The sequence below is a fragment of the Theobroma cacao genome, chromosome 1, assembly GCF_053813885.1.
Source record: "Theobroma cacao isolate CCN51 chromosome 1, ASM5381388v1, whole genome shotgun sequence".
Taxonomy (NCBI): Eukaryota; Viridiplantae; Streptophyta; class Magnoliopsida; order Malvales; family Malvaceae; genus Theobroma; species Theobroma cacao.
This window is the reverse complement of record NC_142639.1, coordinates 16,882,986-16,905,509: the sequence shown is the minus strand read 5'-3', so window position 1 is coordinate 16,905,509 and position 22,524 is coordinate 16,882,986. Positions and strand designations below refer to the sequence as shown.

Below are 22,524 nucleotides of genomic sequence, written 5' to 3'. Positions count from 1 at the left end.
TCAAACATTACCGGTGGCGCCGGTCAATGGTTGATAAACCTCTCTCTCTCTCTCTCTCTTTCTTCTTTGTTTTTCTCTCTAAATTCTATTCTCTCACTAAAGGTCCCTTCATCTCTCTCTGCCTTTCCCTTTTTGTCTTTGATTTTCGGTCGAAGGGTTCTTTATAAAGGTTGTAGATTTTCCTGAGTTTTGTTTATAATTGTCTGAAAAAAAAAGCCGAGTGTTTTTTTTTTCTTTTGGGGATTCTGGGGTACTTTCTCAAGTTGCTGGAGAGAGAAATGGCAGTAAGTTTTTATCTTTTTTTTTGCCGGTTAGTTTGTTGTTGTTTCTTTGTTTTTTTTTTTGGTTTAGTTTACATTGTTCTTCTGTTTTGTTTCCTGAGAAAATTGCAAAACACGAAAAGAAAGATGAGAATTGTGGAATTTTGTGCTTTTGTGTCATGTCATTTTTTGGTTTTTACAAGAGAAATAAACCTAAGCTAAGCCAAGCAAGATTGTTGCTCTTTTTGTTGTTTGTTTGTTTGTTTGTTTGTTTTTTTAGTCCTTCAATTGAGTTTCATATGATCTATTTGAGATTCTGTATTCTGAATTTTGTTTCTCTTTTTTCTTTTTTTTTTGTTCGAGTTAAATGATTTACAGAAATGAGCTTAGAATGATTGGGATTGTGGTCTTTTATTTTGTTGACTTTAATTGATTTATTTTAGGATGAACTATTATATCACATGATTGGCTTGTTTTGCTGATCTGGGTTTATTTTCCCCAGGGGCCTTTCTGTGTTGAGTTGCTTCCAACCTATGGGTCAAATTTCCTTATAGAATTATGTTATGTCAATTTTTGCTTTGATAATACAGAAATTGAAGCAGTTAACAATGTGGGTTAAATAAGATAAGGAAGATGGAGAAAGTTCACACAATTTAAAATTTTAAGTTTCCTCTTGATTGCTAGAGGGGTTTGCTAAGTGTTGAGGGTGTGAGGAGAAATTGTAGAATGAAAGTGAATCCAGAAAAGATATGAATAAATTGAGAACAGGAACAATTCAAATTAGACTTTTTTGTTTGCAATGGATTATGTTGATCATGTGAGCCCTTTGATTAGGACCATTGTTTCATGTCAGCTGCTTATCATATGCCACATGTATTGATTAATACTGGACAGATGGGCTTCTTGTGACAAATATTGGGTAAAAATTTACTGATATACATCCTGTGACGTGGAAATTGCATATTGAATTTTTGTATAGATGGCATACTATGTGCCTTTTTCCACTTGTTTCTTATGATCATAAAAGAAAGATATTAGTCGAAGCACCCTGCCTGAAACAAGGAAATGCCTCAGTATTGTTGTCAAAATTCATAGCCAATAATGACAATTATCTAAAGTTCATATAAAGGTGCAACCCCTGGGTTTAATTCAGTTTTTTCCATCATATTTACATAATTCTAAAATGTCTATCTTCTACTTGATTTGATTCTTTTTATTTGAATGAACTTAGTGTTGTGACTTAAGAGGGGTCAAGCAGATTTGTTTGATTTCTGAGTTGTTTCCATTGATTAAACATGTGCTGTTTACGAAGTTTCATTTAGTTGATAACATATTGCTTGCATTTCAAATGTTTTGGTAGGCATTTTGTTGTTTGGTGATGTAGTGCAATGACCTCTTAGTTGATAATATTACTTTCATTTGTCTTCTTAGCTTGTTTTGGTAAGATGAAAGTGAAGTTCAAATTTAAGAGTTGTCCTTTAATGTTTTGGAGAGATACTTTCTTGTTTTAGAGTTTTTGCTTTAACATGCGGAAGGAGCTTGATTATCATTCTTGGCTGCAAAGCGGGCTGTTAACACTTTAGATGGATCTCGTGTCCCTTCTGTTCATCCTTTCCTTGTCACTTGTTTTGATAAAAGCTACTAAAACAGCTAAGTAAGCATTTGGATTTGGTCAATGGCCAAGTGCATTTCCAGGTCACTTACTGTTATCACCTCTTATTGCAGCAGAATAAATCTTTATTGGATGTTTAATAGTTAGAAGTTTCAGATTTAGCGGCAGTCTCTGCATCCCACCACAAGTGGTTTTAAGCTATCTTCTGTTCACTTACATATGTTTTATCTCCCGAAGTTCTGTAATTTTGTTGTAACTAAAAATCTTTTGGAACCATATTTCAGTTGTACATTTATGGGAAGAAGCATAATTATATTATCTCTTCTTATGCCTAACTGTCCCCAAATTTCATCATTAGAAAAGCTCATATTAGAATGGTAACTTTCTGTAGTGCTCATTTTATTCCTCGACAATTGTAGCCATTCTGAAATGAACTATCTAATGGAATATGAATTAGTTGACCTTGTATTTCTATTCAATGTAAGGTTGCAAGAGAAGAATAGGCCATCTAGATTCAAAATTGATTGAAAACAATAAAAACAAGGATTATAATACGATTGATCACGTTGTGCAATAAGAAAACGTTTTCTCTTATTTACTTCTAGCAAGAAGAATATCTTTACCACCTTCCTCTTCAATTAATATTAAAAATGTTGAAACATCTTTGAAAAATTTGATGGAGGGAAGCTTTTAAGCAGTGTGAAGTGAGAATGCTTAGTATATTAACTTATTTTCCTTCTGAATAGTTTTACTTGTAGTGAAATAGAGTGCATTTTAGTAAGATTGATGCTACTTTTGAATGTGAATTTGGTCAAAGGATGTCAATGTGGCTATAGCAAAAGCCAGAAGTAATACTTGATGAACTGTCAGTTTTATGCATGCTCGTCCTTATGTTTGTTCAGAAGTCAATAAGACGTGTCATCTATTTTCACAAATTTATTGTGTGTATGATTCCTTTTGAGGTGCTAGAGTAGAGTGTTACACCCTGAAATTTGATCTCTGTTGAGAATCTTCTTGCTTTCCTATTTTGAGCCATCTTTAGGTGTAAGGATCTTGGAATTGCTTTTGCTCCATCCATGATTCGCCTAATCTTTGTCCCCATTAATAACAGAGGAGAAATTTGTTTGTGTTTTATCTAATAACATGCTTTTGTTGCCATTGCAGCAACATTCTCATGTACCCAAATTTGGCAATTGGGAGAGTGAAGAGAATGTTCCCTACACAGCTTATTTTGATAAGGCCCGTAAGGGTCGCACTGGAGGAAAGATTGTAAATCCTAATGATCCCCAAGAGAGCCCAGACTTACATTATGATTATGTAGCTCCAACAAGAGCTTCTCCTGCTTCCAGAGCAAAACCAGAACTGGATGAACCAGTAGGACATGGACCCACTAGAAGGGCACATGAGCGTGGAAGGAGCAGGGAAGAAGGGGAACTCAAACAATATGCTGACTCTCCATCACATCATGACAATGTTAACCGTAGAGCTTCTGGGGACTCTACCCCTTCACGTTATGGTCGTGGAGTAAATGTTGGTGAAGCCCCAAAACGACCTGCAAGATCAAGTATTGGATCTGAAAACAGCATAGATAGATCACCACTCCATCACCAGGCTCGGGTCGGGAGAGGTAGCATGGCCTCACCTGCATGGGAAGGAAAGAATTCATATGATAGTAGCCATGGTACTCCTGGGAGATCAAGAATGAGGCCAAGTACTAGAGGCGATGAAAGTGTAAATTCTCTTCCTTCTCCCTGTCATTCTGTCTTAAATCGCATAAACTTGAACATTAGTGTGTTGTGGATCCGCTGGTGGGCTTGAAAAGCCCCTCTATTTCCTTCTTGTTATCTGTTTCTCAATGATTTCCTTCCTTTTTCTTTTTCTTCTTTTTCCTGAAAAGGTCAAACTAAAGCATAGCATATGCATAGCTTGTCTGCATCTTGAAGTCTGCATGACAGGCAGCCTGCTGGGCACCTGCCTCATAGAAAGCCTTCCCTGTCTTAGATCATGTTCCCATGTAGCAGGAAAAAAAAATCTTTTACTTGAATTTTTTTTAATACTTGACAAAGGATCAAAATGCCTTTTTTTTTTTTTGCAACACTGATAAAGCATCAAAATGAATAGCACATTAGCCTGTCTTGCTTGCCTTGGGGTTGATTGTGTGAACTTTTACTTTTGTATCTGCTCTTTGCCGTTTTTCCCCAGGTGGTGACTCCTCTTGAGACAAACTAATCCTACTGTAAAAACTTGTCACTTTATTTAAGCTTGTTATTTTCTTAAAGCTGGTTGCTAATAATCTGGTTTCTGGTGTCACAGCCCGATAAAGGTGCTGCTGTTCCCAAATTTGGTGACTGGGATGAGAATAATCCGGCATCAGCTGATGGTTATACTCACATTTTTAACAAGGTGAGAGAAGAGAGGAACAATGGGGGCAGGGTACCAGGCATGCCAGGTGAGCAATCTCCATACCACACTGGTCAGAATCGGAAGCCAACTAACAGCAGTGCTAAGGTATGTTGTTTGGAACCTGACCAAGAACTTTGGTTGCTGTCCTTGTGGTTTCTAGAAATCTTATAGAATTCCTAATTTTGTATTTGGTTCTGTTTCCTTTCCCCCAGAGTTGCTGCCTTCCATGGTGCAGGAAATGAGGCCTTTGAATCTGTGGATTTGTTATAAGTTGTGTGGAATATATTGTAAATACATTGAAGGTTCCTTCAAAGCAGAGTAATTTCACTGAAGTGCGGTTATTATGTCTACATGTGTGCTTTTTTGTGATGATAAACATGGTATTTTGTTTGGTAAACGTGTTTTGTTTTCTCCCTTTCTCTCTGTTATATGTACTCTTTTTTCACTCTTAGCTTGTCTATTTTGGTATACCACTTTACATTGCAACTATGTTTCGTGAGAAAACACCAGATGCTGATTCTTTAATTTTATTCTAAATGTATGGTGTCCATTTTTGTTGTTTACAAACTGTGGATGAGCTGTGGTAAGTTGTTTAACTTGGTTATCTGCTCAGAGTAGTTTCAATTCTGTTGGGAGTTTACTGTTAACATTCTAGGTTGTTGGCCACAAATTATGTTTGTGGCAATGGGTGGATCAAAGATTATGGTTATGGTTATCGTATGGTACCACTTTGTTGATGACAACAGTAAGTCAAACTTTTAGACAGGCTTTCTATGTGCTAGCAACTATAAACCAGGCATGAATTCATAGAATTAGAATGTAAGAGAGAATCAATATCCCAATTTAACCTTGAAGGCTTTGACCTACTAATAGATGATTACTGATGAACTTTCCTGGTAATGGTTGCGTTCAAGTTTGAAAATTATTTATCTGATTAAAAAATAAAAGGTAATTCTCATTCTCACTTTGTTTGACGTCACATAAATTTTTACTATTGTTACTATTCCGCACGCGAAGTTATTACTAAGCTGATTACTTATTATTTTATTGCAAAGTTATTATTAAGCTGACTTATGATTATTTATTATTTTATTGCCACAAGGATGCTCAATGATGTTATTTTCTGGTCAAAACCATACAATTTTTTGGCTAAACATATTTATCTGTGTTAAGGATGTCAAAGGGTAAAAAAACGCTAGTAATTTTTTAGGTTAAAATACTCCATCATTTTTAATTTTTACTCATAATTATATACGAGTTCACTAGTTCGTAAAATGAATACTCTATTCCAAACAGTTAAACGATGTTAATATTTAAATTAAAATATTTAAAATATTTTTTTAACTTATTTTTTAGATCAGTCGGTATTTTCTACTCCGATTGTAGTAATTTTACTATCTAAATCCGATTGTAGGATATTCTAATATTTCTTAATTAGATCAAATAATATAAAGTATTTGATTTTAGGGTAAAATACCTTTAATTCTTAAATTTTAATCAAAATTTTAAATAGATCCATTAGTTTTTTAAATGAGCACTTAATTTTAAAAAAAATCTTTCGCTAGACACATAAGTGTAGCTATTTTTTATAATTTGATGGCACTGTAATATTGAAATAACAATTGTACTTTTTATTAATTTTAAAAATTATTATTATATAATTTTTATTAATTTAAAAAAAATTAGGTGTTCTTTTTTTTAAAAAAATTAATAAAAAAAAATATTTTAAACCTTTCATCATCTTGATGTTTAATTTTTGAGATGAAATATTTATTTTAAAAATTAACAAATTATTTTTAAATTTTGATTAAAACTTAAAAATATAAAGATATTTTACCCTTAATTTTAAGGAAACCATTGACATCTCGTATAATAACAAATGAAAAAGAAAAAGACAACAAAAAAATAGTCAAACAATTGAGTCTGCCATCTAAAGTCTACGGTGTCACGAGTTGTAGAGATCCCAAACTCCAACACATCCCGTTATCCCACTTGTTCTTGCATTTTTTCAATTTTTTTAATCACACCGTTTCGACACAAAAGCGAATTCAACTCTGACCGTTGATTCCTAAAGCAAACAAACGGATAAGAAAGAAACGAATCTGACGGCGTCACTCAAACTCTAAGGGCGCCAAAATGTCGCGGTAGCTCAAAACAATTCAAATCGCCAAAATTCAAAAACGAAATGAAGCAAACAAAAATAAAGCAAGGGAGCTCCCTCCCCCTCCCCCTCTGTCTCTATCTCTTTGCTCTCAGATCTGACTTTCAATAGAAACAAACGGCACACAGAAGTCTCACCATTCTTTTTTCTTCTTCAAATCCCAGGTACTTAAACAAATCTTCTATTCCATTTTTGTTTCAAGTGAAGTGTTCCTCCTTTTGGATTTGTTGTTGTGTAGTTTTATTATGCCACCAATTTTGTAATTTCTTTTTCTTATATGTTTGGAATTGCTTCAATTCTAAGAATTCTTTGCACCCAATTGAAGTTTTTATGTATCAAATTAAACTATGAGCTACTTCTTTTAGATCTTAGATTCCGGATGCAATCTAGCGAAATTATGCGAGTACAAGAAAAGAGGGTATTTTTTCTTTCTGGGTCTTAAGCTTTCCCCCAAAATCCCCAGTTTTCTTTTACTTACCCAACAAAAGTTTCCAATTTTTCATCAAATTTGAGCACCCAATTAAGGGAAAAGAAACATGGTGAGGGAGGAAAGAGTAGAGTCATTTTACGCCAGGCTTCGACAATCGGTTAGGGCTTCATCTCTCTCTCCTTTACTCATTTTCCCGTCGGCGTCCGATGTGGACTCCCTCTGTGCTCTCAAAATCATTTTCCACATTCTTGAATCTGATTCAATCCGGTACTCGTGTTATCCGGTCTCTTCTTTTCAAGAAATCCGAAAGTATGCTGCTTCTGATTTGAGTTCTTCCTCTGAGGAGCCTGTTACCATACTTTTGATTAATTGGGGATGCCACCGTGACCTCCAGAAGGATCTTAAGTTAGGACCCGCTACGTGTGTTTTTGTTGTTGATAGTCATAGGCCAATTCACTTGCATAATTTGAGTGACGAGAATGATCAGGTGGTTGTTCTCTACACAAATGATGATGAGCGCTTGGCTGATCTGGCCTATGATTTTGAAGTTATGGAGTTGGCAAATGCTAGCTATTGTTTACATAACTCAGAGTTGGATAGTGAAGAAGATGAATATAGTGAAAGCGAGGATGAGGATGGGGATGAAGAGGAGGAAGGGGGAAGTAGGGATGGATCTAGGAAAAGGAGAAGACTGTCTTCAGAAGGAGAGGAAGAGCCAGCATCTCGGCGTTTTAAGAAATTAAAAAGGGAGTATTATCGGATGGGAACTTTCCATGGTAAGCCATCAGGGTGTTTGATGTATGATTTGTCACATTCTTTGAGGAAAAACACAAATGAGTTGCTTTGGCTAGCTTGCGTTTCGCTTACTGATCAGTTTGTTCATGAGAGGCTAACAGATGAGAGGTATGAAGCTGGGGTTATGGAGCTTCAGCAGCATATTACCAGTTTAGGGAATTTGGATGCAGTTACTTCAGTGACTCTTAAAGATGGGACCAAGGTTCGGGCACCTGATTCCTCAAGAATTGCCTATGAAGAAGAACCAAGACTTATGTTGTTAAGAGAGTGGAATTTATTTGATTCGATGCTGTGTTCCTCATACATTGCCCCTAAGTTGAAGACATGGAGTGATAATGGTATGAAAAAGCTTAAGCTTCTTCTTGCACGGATGGGATTTGCACTTGTTGATTGCCAGCAGAAGTTTCAGTACATGAATCATGAAGTAAAGCAGAAGATGAAAGATCAATTTGAACAAATTTTGCCTGAATATGGACTTAATGATTTCTACTACAAAAGTTTCTTGCGTCTTCATGGTTATACTTCAAGGGTTTCAGCTGCAGACATGGTATATGGAGTTGCTGCACTGCTTGAATCATTTCTGCAATCGGATGGCTCTTGTGCTTCAAAGCAGTTTGGGGTGGCATATGATGCACTGTCCTTGAGTAATCTTGATGAGCTGAAAGCTGGAATGCAACAAGCAATAAAGATACAAAGGGCTATTCTTAGGCAAGGAAGTGCTGCAATAACAAAGAGTGGCTGTATCAGGAGCGGAAGAAAGTTTAGGTGGGTGAAGCTTGAAGATTCAGTAGATACAAAGCTGTTGGGTCACCCCCAGGCTCTGACAAAGTTCTGCTACTTTCTAATGGATGCCTTGAAGGAGAAAGGAGCTAGGATGAAGCCTTTGCTTTGTGCCTGCGTATGGCAAGAGCCAGCAAAGGTGTTGATTGTTGGGGTTTGTGGAAAGCCTCGCCTTGGAGCACTTCAAGGGAATGCATTTGGTATTGCATTCAGGAATGCTGCTGAGGAAACTGGAGCTGAATTCTTCCATGAACTCTTTGAATCTTCATGGATTGTGTTGGATGCAGGTGCTGTTAATCCCTTCATGGTCAGATTAACTGAAAAGCTTTGATGTAAAACTTTCAATACGTTGGCAATTGTAACTTTGCGGTGTTGTTCTCAAAAGGAAAAACATTACTTACAGTGAGTAATTTTTTAGTAGCTTGTTTGAAATAACCCATGAATAAAAATCTAACTTGACTTTAATCAATAATGGCTTCTTACTTTCTTCCTTTTATCTCATTTCTCGTCTGATCATTACACAATCAACTGAAGATTGATCATTGAATGGGACCTGCATATGCATGATAGCTCCGGTCACTTAAATTGACAATATTGGTTGTATTTTTGGTAATGATGTCGATGTTACACTATGACAATTAGGTGAATGGAAAGTGCCTTTGGTGTATATAATAATACTAGCACTTACCAACGTGAAGATTTTTGCTTTTAAATGACTGGGTATTCGTCTGATATTGAATTCCAGTGTCCAGAAAAATGTAGTAGAAGATTGGAAAGTGGTGAATATCAGAATTTGGAAGGGATATGTGTAAGCTTCTTTTATTTTTTTCTTGTCACCTGAATTCTTCTTCACAGTTGATCTTAAGGGGTGGATTACTGGCATAAATAAAAACAAAACAAAGACTAATGAAGAGTTAGATTAGAGTTTTTGTGGCGTTGTGGTCAAGTCTGCCTGGGTTTGGCAAATACTGCATGATTTACATTGGTTAGGACAGAGATGGAAGATTGAGGGACCCCAATTTCTCTCAAAAGCTTTATATTTGGTATCAAATTATTCTGCAGCTGTTTCAGTAAAGCAGACTGTGACCGCCTCAATGGTTTAACCTCTTTTACACCATCAGGAAGCACACTTTTCAGGAAATCATGACACGATATTGGCCACGGCAGTGCTAGGTGGCCTAACAACTCAAGCTTGGACAAAATCTTTCCAGGCACCTTTGGGTCCTTCTTCACTACCTGGGAATTTGAGCATTGTTGAGCCCATATTTTTTGAGAAGGTTGACGACTGAATCTGCTTTCTCACAACTGATTTAGCAGATTTTAAAGACAACTCACATGAGTTTATGAGGTAAGACACTGCAAATGATTGATCAAGGTAGTGTTTTGAAGAAAACCCAAATTAGGAACTGTTAGGTGCTAATGGAGTTTAGCTGGAATTTAAAGTTTGTGTAAAAAATTTTCCAAAAAATGTTTTCAAAATTTAGTTTTGCTTGAATGATTGAAATTGAAATTCAAATGAAAAAGATTTTACAAGTCAATGGGTAAATTGTAAATTGCCTTATGCCGTTTAGGGGAGTAAGTAAGATAATTTTCACCTAGCCAAAAATAAACTCCTACCTTTAACTCTTTAGCTCTATGTCTCTTCTTCGTCGTCCCCTACTCTTCCCTTGGGTTCTTCCACCAGCATGGTGGTAAGGTTTCCTTTGCCGGCAAACCACTCCACATTATCTAAGGTCTCTTCAGATGATCAATTGTTTTGCTGTCTTTTTGAAAAATTTGCTCCATCGACATACGCACAAATAAATGCATAAAGGGATAAGTCCTCTCTATCAAATTTCATAGAATAACTTTTCTTTTACTGTATTTTGAAGCATTTTGTTGATGAACCACATTGATGGAGAGACAGAAGTTTTTCCTTCGAATCTACGAGATTTTGGTGTTTTCTTTCACAGTATGTTCTTCTTTTATCTTCCTGATTTGCTTTTTTGCTTGGATCATCAAATCCAACCCTTCAACTCATTGGGAAATCCATTTGTCAATTCAATAAATCATTTGTTAATTTGGTGGTCATAAACCCATAACTGTAGAGAGCTTGAGTACTTCCACCAGTAACGATTCAGCAAAAATCATAAAGCATTCCACTTTGAAAGATACCCCTTTTGTTAAGCTTGAAAATTCATCTGGGTTTGATAAATTTTCAGTTTTAAAGGAGATCTAGAGACAAGAAAATGAGAGTGAAGTGCTAGAAGATGGCGAGAAAGAGGGTGCACTTGGACCTTCAGTAAAAGGTATTGAAGTTGAAAGCAATGAATCAACTGAAAAGGATGAGATCATAGCAAATATTGATAATTTCGTTCTTATAAAAAAGTTGAAGAAATAGATATTTATAAAATTTTTACAATTTGATGACGTGAAAAATATTATTTCATAATATTATTATTTTATTATTATTTTTAGCATAAGAAATATTTTATTTTAAAATAATCTTTTTACCCTTCAACACTTTTAAATACTTTTATTGGCCTCAATTGACTTTCATCTTATCCTTAAGGTTATATTAGGCACCATACCAAAGTACGGGGTGTAACACAAATTCTGTTGTTTTCTTACATTATTCTTGGCTCCAAATCTTAAAAATAGTTATTTGTTACCTCTCTCTTAAAACCTCTAAAAAAAAGTCCCTTAAATAGGCTCCAAGTGACCTAATTACCAAAATCCCGTTAAATTTTTATTTTTGAAAAATCGAGGTTGTGCTTGGCACCATGATAGACTTTGGTAATGCCGCTGCACTACTTCTTCAACACCGTAGCGCTGTGCTCGGGTTTTGTATGATGCCCCTTTCAAACCCAGTGCCATGGTCACAAATTTCTAGCATTGGTTCCTTTAGTGCCATGGCCATGAATAGCTTAGAGCTGCAGCCTCAGTCGCCCTGCTGCCTTGTTTAGAACTGCATCTATCGGCATTGTCCAACGAGTTTTTCACCTTAATATGGTTTGAACTAGGAAAAGTGGTAAACATGAAAGTTTTATTCCTGTTTCTTGAATTTTCAATGGCTCAAGAATAACGTCAATTGAACTTTTGGAGTGAAGGATATGCTCCCAATACCGCATCATGTTCAGTCCATGCTTACTACTGCAGTGCTCCAACTTATACAAATATTTCGACCATGATCCGATTAGAATTGGGTGAAGTGGTGAAAAAAAAAAAGTTGTAGCCCTTCCTCGTAACGTTCTAGTGGTTCAAGAGTCACTTCATTTGGAGTTCTTTATGGAAAGATATGGTCAAAATACTGAAATATATACAAATAAAGCCATTACCATACTTGCACTGATTTTCATCAAATAAGCCTTTTTCATCAAATTTTCTACAAAAGCAATAAGAGAAAAAAAGCAATAACTACTCTTAAAGTAAGTTAAAACAAAATAACATAAAATTTAACTACAATAACTTAAACTAACTACTCAACATGTAATCAAACTTAAACTAGAAAAACACCTAAAATATTGGAATCGAACCTAAAATCTCAAAGATCAAGCTACTTAATCTTCCAAAATGTGTCAAAATAACTCTATCTGATAGAGTTATTAGTCATCCTAAAATAAAAGGAACTTTAACATCCTCTTCCATCTTAAGCACATGAAAGTCTACTAGAATGTAGAGCTTTACAATTTTCACAAAGACATCTTCTGTAATCTCTATGGGGTACTTGATTGATTTGACTGTTAATTGCAAGGTAACTAAAGTAGGTTGTGTCTCCTTAAGTCCAAGTTTCCTAGCAATAGACAAAGGCATAAGTGAAACATTAGCACCCAAATCACACAAAGCTTTAAAAAATTCAACTTTACCAATAGTATAAGGAATTGAAAAACTCCTTAGATCTTTAAGCTTTGGTGGAAGCTTATTTTTGAATTATAGCACTATACTCTTTAGTAAGTGCAACAGTCTCAAAATGTTTCGATTTCCTCTTTTTGGGCATGATCTCTTGAAGGAACTTTACATAAGAAGGTATTTGTGCCAAAGCATCTGCAAAAGGAATGTTAATGTGAAGTTGCTTGAAAACATTCAAAAACTTTTCTAATTGCTTATCTATTTTATTTTGCTTCAATGCTTGAAGAAAAAGAACGAGAGGCACATATGGCTTGACTTGTGGTGGTGTGGATACTTCCTTCTTTTGCTTAACTTTATCAACTTGAAATTGCTTGCTAGAAGTATCCTCTTGATCAACTCAATCTTCACCATCTACCATTTTCTTACCATTTACCTCATCAAGCTGCTTACTGCTCCTTAAAGTAATTGCATTGCATTGCTCATTTCCTTCTTTTTTGGGATTTGTTTCAGTGTCACTTGGTAAAGTTCCTTGAGGCCTATTATTAATGGCATTGGCATCCTTGAAGCTTGTTATTGATGGCATTGGCAAGTTGACCCACTTGAGTTTCAAGATTTTGGAGTGATGTTGTTTGATTCTGAATGAATAAACCAGTTGTTGCCCTGTATTGCATGAATAACTCTTCCATAGATGGCTTGTTCTCAGGCATAGGGGGTTTAACTTGAGGTGGAAATCTAGGAGGAAAGTTTGGCTAAGGTGCTGATGAAGATTCTTGGTTGTTGCTCCATGAGAAATTAAGATCATTCCTCTAACTAGGATTTTAGTTATTGGAGTAAGGATTATTTAGTTGTCTATTAAAATTTCCAACAAACTATATAGATTCAGCACCAATAGGACACTGATCACTGGAATGCCTATCTTCACATAACTCACATGTCATAAAAAGACTCTGAACAGCACAGACACCCAATGTATTAATTTTCTTAGTGAGAGTATCCATTTGTTCAATAAAGGATTAATTGCATCATGCTTGTGAATATTAGCAATTTTTCTTGGAACCAATATCTTAGACGGCCATTGGTAATTGTTAGAAGCCATTTCCTCTAACAAGTCATATGCCTCATCAATAAATTTACCCATCGGTGCCCCTCTTATTGCGGCATAAATGGTGATTTTAATTGGTCCCAATAAACCATTATAGAAAGCTTGTACTTACAGCCATTTAGGTAACCCATGGTGAGAACATCTTTTAAATAAATCCTTATACCTCTCCCAAGCCTCATACAGTGATTTCGAATCAAATTGCATTAAGGAGGTGATATCATTACGCATTTTTGCTGTTTTATCTAGTGGAAAGAACTTAGCTAAGAATTTTTGAGCCAAATCATCCCAAGTACTAATGTGTGAGACCTTGACCTTTACAGACTCGTAAAAGAAAGTATACGCGATATCCCTGATCAGGGGTAATTTCATCATTTCCTTAGTAAGCCTATAAAAGTAACATTTTAAACAATATTATGGCCTAAGTAGGCCTTAGGCATAAATGGATGATGAAATTAGGGGTAAAATGAAAAGGAAACAAAAATTTTGATGATTTTCACGGTAGGGGCAAAATGGTCATTTTTCACCTTAAGTTAGAATTTTAAGTTTTCATGAACCTGAGCATGTTTGGACCATTATGGACCTTGTCCCAATGTCAAAAGAAGAAAAATAGTGCATAAAAGATTGGAGGAGAATAAGCTAATTTGTGGAGGGGTAATTTGGTAATTTCAAGGGAATGGATGAATTTGAGCTATAAATATCTTTTTTCCAGCAGCTTCTTCTCCCATTTTCCAGCAGCTTTTTCTTATTCTTCCTTCTTCTCTTTCATGTTGCTTCCAACTTCCATGGAAGCTTGATATGGAGCTTGCATAATTTTCTCTCTCTAACTCTAGTTTTCATACCTTTGTGCCCTTTTGACTAGAACCCTTGTATTCTTCCACTCTCTCTCCTTAAAACCCTTGAAAAATCTTATTTCCATACTTTCTCTCACTAGCTGGGCATTCTAGAGAGAGAAAGAGAGAATTACCCCATTTATTTGGAAACTATTAGAAGAGAATTCAACTACAAAGAAACCCTAGGGTGAGTGATGAACTAAGCTTTGTTTTTAGCTGTGGATAATGGCTAGTAATTGTGATTATGAGCTATTTTATTGTTGAGTATGTTCATTCCTTTTATAGTGATTAAGATAGTGAACATAGATAGCCATTCAATGTGGAAATTGAAAGCTAACTAAGAGATAGCTTTTAGGGTTTATAGTGTGTGAATTAACCTATTGCTTATGCTAATGTGATTCTAGGTTCTAACGAAGTCCCATCCTTCCAATTGGATCATTAGGGGAATTAGAGTCAGCTAAAGGCTCAACAATATACCGGTGAGTGGACTTGCATTTCATACTTGTTTTGGGATATGTGAATGATTTTATCCAACTTGTCTTTGAAAATGTACCTTGGGAACAAGCCTTTGGTGAAGTGATTTTATATTGTAAAAATGTGCTATACAATGGGCTATGTGTTATCAAAATATGATAGTATGCATGATATGCATTGGGTGCTTCTTGTATGTTGATGTGGACCCGGCTATGTGCGAGTAGGAGTGCACATAAGACGTTGCTGACCAGGCTATGTGCGAGTGGGAGTACACATAAGCCGTTCCTGACCCGGCTATGTGCGAGTGGGAGTGCGCATAAGCCATTACATATGAGATGATGATGATGGGAGGGTGTATATGATGATTGATATCTATATATATATATGTATATATATGTATATATATATATGTATATATATGTATATATATATACATATATGGTATATGGTTGTAAATGCAAAAATGTGAGCATTTGAATTGATGAAATTTGGGAGTTTGCATGTGTTACATCTTGCTTTTGTTATTTAGCAGGATGGCTTTGTTTTAAGGGAAAAGGAAACCTTTTTCTTGATGTTTTGATTCTCGCTGTAGCGAGAAACTCTCAGGTTTTGAAGGGGTAGGCTGGCCGAAAACTCGCTGCAGCGAGAATCTATTTTTGTTGCAGCGAGAAAGGTACTGTAGCTTCTCACTGCAGCGAGAAACTTTCTGTTTTATGACCAAAATCTCACTGCAGCAAAAAACTTTCTGTTTTTCACCTCATTTTGATTAATTGTTGCCTTATTTTCCACTTCTTTACTACCATATTTGAGCATGGATTTCCAACATTAAGGAATAAGTGAATTAAGCTTAATATGAAGAGGTTTGGTGAGAAACCCTTGGCTAGTAAAAAACCCTCGGTTAGTTGATAATTGAAATCAAGTGTCGCTGTAGCAAAAATTCATTCTCGCTGCAGCGAGAATGCCTTTTCGCTGTAGCGAGAACCCGTCTTTTATTGACTTGATTCGCATGAATGCTATTAAAGTTTTTACTCTCTAAATCCTTTGTTGAGCATGGATTTTTTCCAATAAGTGATTTTTTTCTCATGTGGGGCTTACATGAGGAGTTTAATAAGATCAAAAACAAATTGCATTGTTTTGAAAAAGAATGAATCATGATTTTGTTAAACATTCCTTATGGTATGCTTAATCCCTTTCTTGTTCACTCACTGGGTTTATACTCACCGTTTTTGACTTCATGTTGTCAAATCACGAGGCAGCCGGTAACTAGGACGAGGTGTCATTGTAGACTTGTATCCATCTTTTGGTAGGTGTCTCGGCATTTAGTAGCTGTATATTTGTCTGAGTTCCTCCGCTGGAAGTCGAGTATTCTTTTGTTGTGTATAGATAAACCTAGTGTAAATTATTAAGATACATGTTGTAGACAACATATATACACTTGTTTAGTATGCCAGTATGAAGTGGCAATGTTTAATATTACTTTGATCCTAAGTTAAGAAATGTGACTTAGTAGTTTATGATGGAATGATGAACATGTCAGATTAATAGGCTTGCTTGGGCTTAGTGGACTACGTCCATTGGGCCCATGCGCCGGTTAGGGCTCGAAATTTGGGTCGTGACAATGAAACTAGTTGGATGAGAATTCAACCAACTTTCTGCCTTGTCTCTTAGTGAAAACGAGAAAAGCATCAATCTAATGGCATTATTAGAGTGCCATTGCTCTTGAATGTATCATAAATCTCTAGGAAATTCACAATATGTGCATTAGGATCATCATTTGGTAATCCCCCACACTGAACTGAAATTTGAATAAGTTGAATGATTGCTGTCTTAATCTCAAAGTTATTGGCTTGGATAGTAAGTCTATGATGCTATAATGAAGGCCTTGTACAAGAGGTACAACATATTCTAGCAAGGACTTGTTTTGTTCTTAATAAGCCATTGTGTCACATTAAGTTGAAACTTGTTGATTCTCCCTTTGAAGTCTTCAAAAAGTCTTGTTGATTTTTGAATCAAAAAGAACAATTTCCAAGTCTTTAATTCTTTGCTTACAATGACCAAAAGTACCTTAACACAAAGAAAAAGAAAGTTTGAATTAAGCCTAAGATTGCTTGGTATTAATATTAACAAAAATAAAGAAAACAATTCCCTAAAAATGGTGTCAAAAACTTGTTGTCGGATTTACCATGCAAGTGCATGTATTGCTAACAAGAAGTATAATGACAAGTAGAGTATCAATCCCACGAGGAAATATACCAAAATTTTGCTAAGTACTATTAACACTACTTAATATAATCCAAACAACCAATTTTTACAAATATTGAAAATTAAAATAACTAAAACTAATAACAAGAATTGTAAATTAACTGGATAAACTCAATCAAACAAAGTATAAAATCACAATATCCCCTTAACTTTTCATATGAATTTCTTTTACTTTCTCTTTACTTACTAGACAATTGAGTTGTTAGCCTAAAGTTCTAATGTATTTCTAAGTCTATTATGATGTTCTTATAAAAATATATCCTTCTCAACCAATTCATTATATTCCTATGCAAATTGATATTAAGAAAGACTTATTAAGCTTAGACTCTAATTATGGCTACATATGACATGTAAGTATATTTTCACCTTGCACGTGAATCAAATCAATCATCTCATGCAATTGATATTGAACATATGCTATTTCATCCAAGGCTTACACTAAACTGCCGCTTCCAATTCCGTTTAGGTTACTTTATCTATCTAATTGGTGGCCAATCAATTAGACACATTAATCACAATATTGAAATGAACAACTTAAACACTATCAATCATAGGCGAGAAAGAGTATTAAAAATTCAAACCATATGTTGGGTTCAATTGCAATTTCTAGATAAGAAATTTAGTTCCTCATAACTACTAAAAACATCATCCAAAAAGTTTAACCATCAACACAAAACAAAGAAAGTATAAAAAGAACTAAAGAAGAAAAGAAAACTACGATTTATCATCACATATTTGATCTTGAATCTTCAAGGGTTTTTCCTCACTTTCTTGCTTGCTTGATGCTCTTTTTTTTTAGAGAAAACCTATCTTAATTTAAACATGCCTTTCAATTTCTTTAAAAGTGCCTTTAAATAAGCTCCAAAAAGACCTAATTTGAGTTAAATATTGAATTAGAGTGTTTGAGATATCGTGTCGATGCTGCAGCCCCACTTTTTTGGCCTTATAGTAGCCAACTTTCTAGTTTTTGGGTGCCGCAGCGTCATTTTTTTGCATTGTGACGCCAAACTTGTTGTCTCCTAGTACACTCTACTACACTTAATCAAATTTTGATGAAAATTTCTCCTATATCTGTGTTGAACCTTTCAATGTGGTTAACAGGAAAGTTGTAGCCCTCTTTCTTAACTTTCCAATGGCTTAAGAATCAAGTCAATTGGACTTATATAATGAGAGTTATGCTCAAAATACTAAAACATATATGAGAAAAACACTTGGCCATTCATGCACTCTTCTTCACCAATTAAAGCCGTTTTAATCGGAACTACAAAAGCGTAAAACTAAATCAATACTAAACTAAAATAAAGCAATTTAACATAAACTAAAATAAAACAACTTAAATTAAAATCACTCATCCTGATTTAATCTAAACTAAGGAAAACAACTAAAAATAGCTAATTCCTAGCCTAAGTCTCAAGAACTTATCCAATTTAATGCTCAAAATGTGACAAAATTATTTTATAACATAAAGTTATCAGGAGGCGAACAAAGTGCACGTTGCTTTCTCACCCATTCGATTCATTACTCATAATGATTTACATTTCAATTTCTACATGGTTCATTTCCTTTGCTATTTCTTTTCCATACCCTTATTGTATTGTCAAACCCCATTTTATTTTTTGGTGATTCTTTTTCAAAGCAGTGCAACTGTCTTTTCTTGTTTTTCATGATCTTTTATTAGATATCATTCAAATTTTCATGACAAATGCAATGCATCAATATTTTCTTTATTTACGGAATGAAAGGAAAAACAATAATAACATAATTGGAGAGAAGGATATTTCATTGAAAATATGGGAAAGGTTAACAGTTAGGTATAATGACGAAAAGTTTTTTATAGAGGCAAAATTCAATTAAGAAAAAAGGTACATTTTTTTCCTAATGATTGCTCAAATAGACTCGGATAGTGATATGAGATTTTCTTTTGAAGCAGGCACAAATGTCTGTTACCTTGTTTTTATCTGAATATCTTGGATCATGATTTCACCCTTTGCATGTCAAGTCTTTGTAATTCCTTGATAGTTGTTTCTCCCTCATACCTAGATCGCCTTTTTGGGTTTTTGCCTTAAAACATCTCCCTTGGATACAAATCGCCCTTTTGGGTTTTCAACTTGAATCCCTCCATCTTTTTTTTTCATTTGTTAAACTTTTAGAAATATTACCTTTTAACAGTATCTACATTTACTAGGTTTGAAAGCCCATCCCTATGCATTTTTGCTAAAATCAGTCTTCTTCCTGAACAAGCTTTTTTTACCACATATGGTCCTTCCCAATTTGGTGCCCATTTTCCTCGAGGATCTGATTGGTTAGGGAGGATTCTCTTCAGTACTAACTCTCCTTCCTGAAATTGTCGAGGGTGTACTATCTTGCCATATGCTCTTATCATTCTTCTTTGGTACAACTGACCATGGTAGAACATAATCAACCTTGTTCCTTCAATAAATTTCAATTGCTCATAGCGGGTATTGACCCATTGCACTTCATCTAGCTTTACTTCTTTAAAGACCTTTAAAAAAGAGATCTCTACCTTAATTGGTAACATTACTTCCTTCCCGTACACTAGTAAGAATAGGGTAGTTCTAGTAGATGTTTGCATGACCGTATGATATGTATGTAGGGTAAAAGATAGCTTTTCATGTCAATCCTTGTACACATCAGTAATCTTTTCAATTATCTTTTTGATTTTTTGTTGATTGCTTTTACTACTCCATTCATATTTGGGTGATATGGTGCCAAATTATGATGCTTGATTTTGAACTTAGCATAAACTTCCTTTATGATTGAACCATTTAGATTACTAGCATTGCCTGTGAATATCAGCATATTATCTCTTTCTTGATGAACTTATGTAAAACCCGACCCTATAAACACATGTCATGACATACATGCATTGAGTAGCATGTTATTACGCTAGGAAAGTTCCTAAGAATAGACAAAACCCGGTATTGTACCTAACTGTATATTTGAGTTGATTTAATATCGAACTAGTTCAAATAGGAATCGTAGGATGAAGTTTAATATTTTACGGTCCAGGAATGACTAAAAATGATTGTTCGGAGTTCGAGAGTTCATTTGGGGAAAAATTTAAAATTTTGATGTTCAGGGCCAAAATCGTCATTTTGTCACCTAAGATAATAATTTGATCATGGAGTGAAATTTTTGATCAAGATTAACTATTTGAAGTATAATTTAATGATAGGAAGTGAAAAATTTCAATTCCGGCAATTTTTGAAACATAGGGGCAAAATTGTAATTTTGTCATCTCGGGGTAAAAACTGTAATTTTCACCACCCAAAACTTGTCAAAATTATAGGATTTATTTATTTTTTGTATGAATAACTATGGTATTTCAAGTGGTGAAAAATAGAAGTTTAATGGATGAAATTTTAAAAATGGGCCAATGGAAAAGTGACACATGACACTTTTTAATGTTTTAATATTATTTTAATGAAAAGTCAACCCATTTAAATCCCATATTAAGTGATGGCCGGCCATAAGGAGAGAACAAGAGAGAAAATAGAGAGGAAAGGAAGAAAAGAGAAAAACCAAAGGAAAACTAGAAAATTCAAAAGGGAAATCGCGTTTTTCGACCGTTTACGCGTCTAACGGTAAGTTTTTCGACTTTAGCTTGATTTCTACCTTTCTTATGCCTTTGTTTCCATTTAGCATGCTTGAGGAGAGAGATCAAAAAGTGATATCAAGGGCTGGACGAAATTCAAGGGGGAGGAATTTGAAATTTGTATGTTTTGATTTTTAGTTAAATTGATAGTTTTAGTTAGTTAATCGTGTATAGAAATCAAATTGGGCAAGAAAGCATGAAATTTTTACAATACCCACCCTTGGCTGAATGTTCAATGATGTACAATGATGATGAACTGATTTTTATTCTAAGAGAAATGAAGAGAAAATGATGTAAAATGGTTAAATGTGATAGAAAAACAAAGTGAAAAATTAACCGAGTAAATGTCCCATTTTTGACCGAATTTTCCAAGGAGGAAAGTGAGCTGATTTTGGTGATTTTAGAAGGTTATTGGCTGTTATTTAATGGTTAGAAATGTTGGAGAGGAAATGGGACAATTTAGAGCTAAAATGGAGGGCGTTAGCAATTTATCGGGTAAAGTACCAAAAATAGCTTAATACCGCGTTTAAGCCGTTTTAGGCTATTGCATTTTATGCCATGCATTAGTATAGGATTTAAGTCAATTATATAGTGATTTAGCATCAATGTGGTGAATTGTGTAATTTTTGCAATGTGTCTAGGAGGAGAGCCTTCCGGTAAAGGCAAGGAAGTCGTACCCGACGAACAGTGATCGGGGCACCTAGGAAGCATTTATTTTGTACAAACGGTGAGTAAACCTATTATTATTGTAAATTATCTAGAGTTTATTTTTAAATGCTCTTCATGGATTTTATGAAATGAAAATGAGATTAAAATGAGATTTTTGATGTTTTAGAAATAAATGTGACAAATAAAAATATATTGTGTTGATTATGAAATTGAGTAATTGGAGACTGCCAATTATTTTGAAATATATATTTTCCTATGAATGGCTTATGATATATGAGTATATGTGGCTATATGTTATAATTGCATTGGAAATTTATGTAAGCTGTCTTTTACTATGTAGGCTGGGTAAATAAATGAAAGCCACGTTATACTGTCGAAATTTTATTAAAATTGGTGGATTTAGTCATTGCAGTGACGGGTTTTCGTGGACTGCCTATTAGAGGGGCACGGTAAACCCGGTTATATAGTTACTCCGCTAGTAGAGGTAAGGAGGGTAACTCCCGGGGTAGTATTAGAGCTCACTTCACGTCGAACCCCCACGTGAATGTGTAACTCGGCCAACGCCAAGAACGACTTGTTTTAAAAATAAAAATGTGTTTCACATGTAAATATCTTAACAACCTTGGCGAACTCGGTTCGATGCCTCGGTCAAGGTATCCCCGAGGATTAGTTTTGACTTGAACCTTGTTTTTAATAAAAGTCAGAAGCCTTAACAATTGTTTTGGTAAATTACAAATATTTTATGGTTTAAGAAATAAATTGAAAACCTTATGAAATGGTTTGTAATTTGTTGTTTAAACTTGCCTCCATTTTACTCGCCTTTAGATATTTATGATGATGTCTGTTTACTCATTGGGATTGCAAAATCTCACCCACCTCATTTTCAAATATTTCAGGCCTATGGTAGCTTGTAGATACCGATTTTGTCTAGGATTCCAGTTGACCCCTCTATCTCACAGACAGTAGGTTACTATCACTAACACTTGGTGTATTTAGGGGCCACTTGTCATTGTAATTATTATTGTACATTATAACTTTGTAAATTATTGTATGTATGAATTTATTTTACTTCTAAGTTACAAAAGATTACTTACACGTGTTTCTATAAATATTGTTTTATATAAAAATGCTATATTTTTGTCTTTGATTTACTTGAGCCAAAAACGACTAAAAATTGTTTAAAACTGATATGTAAGCCTTGCGGAGTTCTGATTAGTATTCCGGGTAATGAGTATCAATTGGGAAGTTGTGGCGGTTGTCATGGGCCCGAGGAAGGTTCTGGGTCGTGACAACTTACATGCC

At 34.8% G+C, this 22,524-nt stretch overlaps 2 protein-coding genes across 2 annotated transcripts; both read left to right on the top strand.

The window, feature by feature from the left end:
• Positions 1–4,842, top strand: LOC18612745 (RPM1-interacting protein 4 (RIN4) family protein). Its single transcript, XM_007049659.3, has 4 exons — positions 1–284; positions 3,037–3,603; positions 4,186–4,380; positions 4,488–4,842. Exons 1-4 carry the CDS (start codon positions 279–281, stop codon positions 4,515–4,517), a joined length of 798 nt encoding a protein of 265 aa, XP_007049721.1. The 5' UTR covers positions 1–278; the 3' UTR covers positions 4,518–4,842.
• Positions 4,843–6,484: 1,642 nt separating this feature from the next.
• On the top strand, positions 6,485–8,851 carry CDC45 (cell division cycle 45). The gene has a single exon (XM_018114841.2). The coding sequence runs from the start codon at positions 6,973–6,975 to the stop codon at positions 8,770–8,772; it is 1,800 nt and encodes a 599-aa protein (XP_017970330.1). The 5' UTR covers positions 6,485–6,972; the 3' UTR covers positions 8,773–8,851.
• Positions 8,852–22,524: the final 13,673 nt, after the last annotated feature.